This window comes from Vigna unguiculata, chromosome 9 (genome assembly GCF_004118075.2).
Source record: "Vigna unguiculata cultivar IT97K-499-35 chromosome 9, ASM411807v1, whole genome shotgun sequence".
In the NCBI taxonomy this organism is placed as follows: domain Eukaryota; kingdom Viridiplantae; phylum Streptophyta; class Magnoliopsida; order Fabales; family Fabaceae; genus Vigna; species Vigna unguiculata.
In genome coordinates, this window is record NC_040287.1 from 7,745,965 (window position 1) to 7,748,969 (window position 3,005).

The window sequence follows — 3,005 nt, forward strand, 5'->3', positions numbered from 1 at the left end:
GGCATCAACTTGTGAGAAAGGTAAGATTATTGATCTTATCAAAGCTAACCTTCTTTCGATATCAAAAGTGATTCAAATGATAAACCTCTACCCTCAACTTATACCTTATTTCTATGTGCTCAATAGTTCTACATCTTTTAAAGAGACCAAAACAATTTTGTTTTTATAGAACTGGTCAGACACTCTTAGCTCCTTTTGAAGGCTTGGTCTTCCCGTCAATTTTGTCTCTAACTTGTCTTGCTTCACCGGTTAATACATATTATACAAATTTGAATACATGTTTTTTCTTGTATAAATCTTGTTCACAGGATATTTTTTAAGATAAAAGTCGTGATAATACTCTAATTAAACTTCAAATGATTCATCCATGTTATTGTATGTTATTGTATGATCGAAGTTGAGGGAGGTTGGAACATTAATTTAGAATATTAAATAATGTAAAACATTTGATGTATTAAAGTAATATTTATCATGAGTTATTTGTATGCCGATGTAGTTGGTTTATCTGCCAACGGGAGCTTCTAAATGGAAAGCGACATTGTCCCCGATGCATGTCATCAATGATTTTTACATTTTCATCATGAAACAAAAAATACATATTATAATCATGTAATCAAGCACAAACATGAATCAAAGTTAAATAATTTAGAAAAGAAATCATTAAAATAATTAAAATAGTTAAAATTGTTTATAAAAAAGTGCTTCATAGAGCATCGTTTTCATTACTTTTTCATATTTAGAATTTTCGTACCTCCTATTACAACTGCTTTATTGACTAAGCTGTGCCTTGTTTAATGAAGTGAAAGCCTAAAAATAAACATTGCAATTATTGTATAGTAATTTGACTCACTGTTTGAACTCCTCATAAGCGTCATGACCTAGTTTTTCCTCTTTCTCATTCACAAAACAGTGGTAGAAATTATACAGATTTTGCAGAAGTAATCACTAACACATGCATATGCATGCTGCAGAAAATAAACGTGGCCAATGTTTCTTGATTCAAATATTAAAACATGATAAATTCTAGTAACGAAACATAGTAATTTGTCACAAAAAACAAAAAACTGAAACCTAAGAAAATAACCTAAACCTTCAAAGAAATCTATAATTCCTCACATTAAGTATATCATTCACCTTAACTTTTTGCTACCATTCTTAAACTGCAGGAGCCTTACCTTTACTACTGATCAAAACCATCTTACTATGATTCTTCTCAGCCCTTTTTTCAACTACTTGATGATTTCCTTTTGATTTACTTGCTTTGTGATCTGAGCAATGCTTGTTCTTCACTTCCTCCTTCTTCTGAAACTGTGTGATGCCTCCATATTGACTCGGACCAGAAGAAGCATCAGAAGCCATAGAATCATCACTTTCCACATCTGCATCAGCTTCTGCATCATTTTCATAATCATAATCCAAGCTATAACCTTTCTCCTCTTTATCATAACAATGTGCATCCTCATCTCTTGGAGACCCAATATACATTGTCCAACCAGATTCATTGCTGTGACATTCCTCTTCAGCCCCCACCATCACATGAGGTGGCTCCATCCTGATAAACCCCAGAAGAAAACAAGAGGGAAAGGGTAGGTTTTTCAGTTATTTTCAGAAGGATAAACAAACCAAAACATAGAAACTACAGAAAAATTGAAGAAAGGTTAGTGTATAACACTCACACACCCACATATATATATATATATATATATATATATATATATATATATATATATATATATATATATAGTATAATATAGTCTTGAATAGAAGTGAAGATGGAGTTTTTAACAGACACCTGAAAGAAAAACTCTTATCCCTCCATGTTTCTGTTTCTGAGCACAGATCAGTTTTCCCTAAAGACAGAAAAGATAGAGAGCCAGATTGCAGCCTCAAAAGCCAATGAGAAATATGATCATATTAATGGCATGGAATGGAAGAGCCTCAACTCACCACAACACCTGGAAAATCTCTGCATAACTCATTAATTGTTATCTGACTTACCTTGCAGCAGAAAAAAGAGAGAGAGAGAGAGAGAGAGCTAGAAGCTGTCAATGAAAGTGAAACAAAAAGCATAAATATACATAGCACAGTTCCTTGAATTTGAAAGGACAAGGGGTTGTTGTTCACTTTGGTCATTGGTGTTTCATAAGAGAAGATGCTATCATCATTATTTATTTCTCTGCATCCGTCATTAAATAAGAAGACAGCTTTAAATGCAGAGGTGCAGATTGCTACAGGCTGCACAACCAGAGAGAATATATATATATATATATATATATATATATATATATATATATATAAATAAGAGGCATTGTTTAAGAGCACCTCTTCGTTACCTCATTTAGCTTTTAACTCCTTGAAATTTTTTTGTCGCTTCATGTGAAACAAACAGGGCCTTTCTCCCTTCTTCACTTCTGAAAAACTGCTAATTTTAACTTCAGTTTTTGAGATTTTTTACACTAAGCCCTCACTGTCAAAGCAAGGGGAAAAATTCTTGCTGTAAGATGTGAAGCAGACTTTTCTGCTTCTCTCTGAAACCTTTTTTGCTACCTTTATAGCCTTTCTAGTTTGCTAGATTCTTGGCTAATTTATTTTTGCTGACTATATATTCATATATAAGCAGATAATGATAATTTCTCCACAGTTTAGTGCAGCAGGTTTATCAGTGACCAGAAATATAGATGTATAATTATGTTTATCTATCTATATTTATACCTCGATCTCTCTCTATATGTATATATATTATTTTGGATAAATCTATTTTATATTTTTATTTCATTAGATATATCTATAAATTTATATTTTCTTTATTTTAAGTTCTAAGTTTTATAAATTTATAATTTTTTTATTATTATCTTAATCCATTTGGACTCTTGAATGAGTCGACTATTCTGAGTTTCATGAATTAGAGATTCAGTAAATAAAATTTCGAATCACGAGAAACCCTGTACCCAACCTTATTTTTTGTCTTTCAAAAATTCTTTGACAAATATCAGCATTTCTTTTTT

The 3,005-nt window shown here is 31.5% G+C and overlaps 1 protein-coding gene across 1 annotated transcript; it reads right to left on the minus strand.

Annotated features, from left to right (window-relative positions):
- Positions 1-938: 938 nt before the first annotated feature.
- Positions 939-2,196, minus strand: LOC114195996. Its single transcript, XM_028086465.1, has 3 exons — positions 1,948-2,196; positions 1,793-1,850; positions 939-1,552 (listed from the first exon to the last, which is right to left on the minus strand). Exons 1-3 carry the CDS (start codon positions 1,970-1,972, stop codon positions 1,156-1,158), a joined length of 480 nt encoding a protein of 159 aa, XP_027942266.1. The 5' UTR covers positions 1,973-2,196; the 3' UTR covers positions 939-1,155.
- Positions 2,197-3,005: the final 809 nt, after the last annotated feature.

Excerpts from the sequence above, each read along its gene's own strand:
- LOC114195996 (XM_028086465.1), bottom strand. The coding sequence starts at position 1,972 with ATGCAGAGATTTTCCAGGTGTTGTG. Across the intron at positions 1,851-1,947 it reads GAGATTTTCCAGGTGTTGTG|GGAAAACTGATCTGTGCTCA; the intron begins GTGAGTTGAGGC and ends TTCTGTCTTTAG. Across the intron at positions 1,553-1,792 it reads GATAAGAGTTTTTCTTTCAG|GATGGAGCCACCTCATGTGA; the intron begins GTGTCTGTTAAA and ends GGGGTTTATCAG.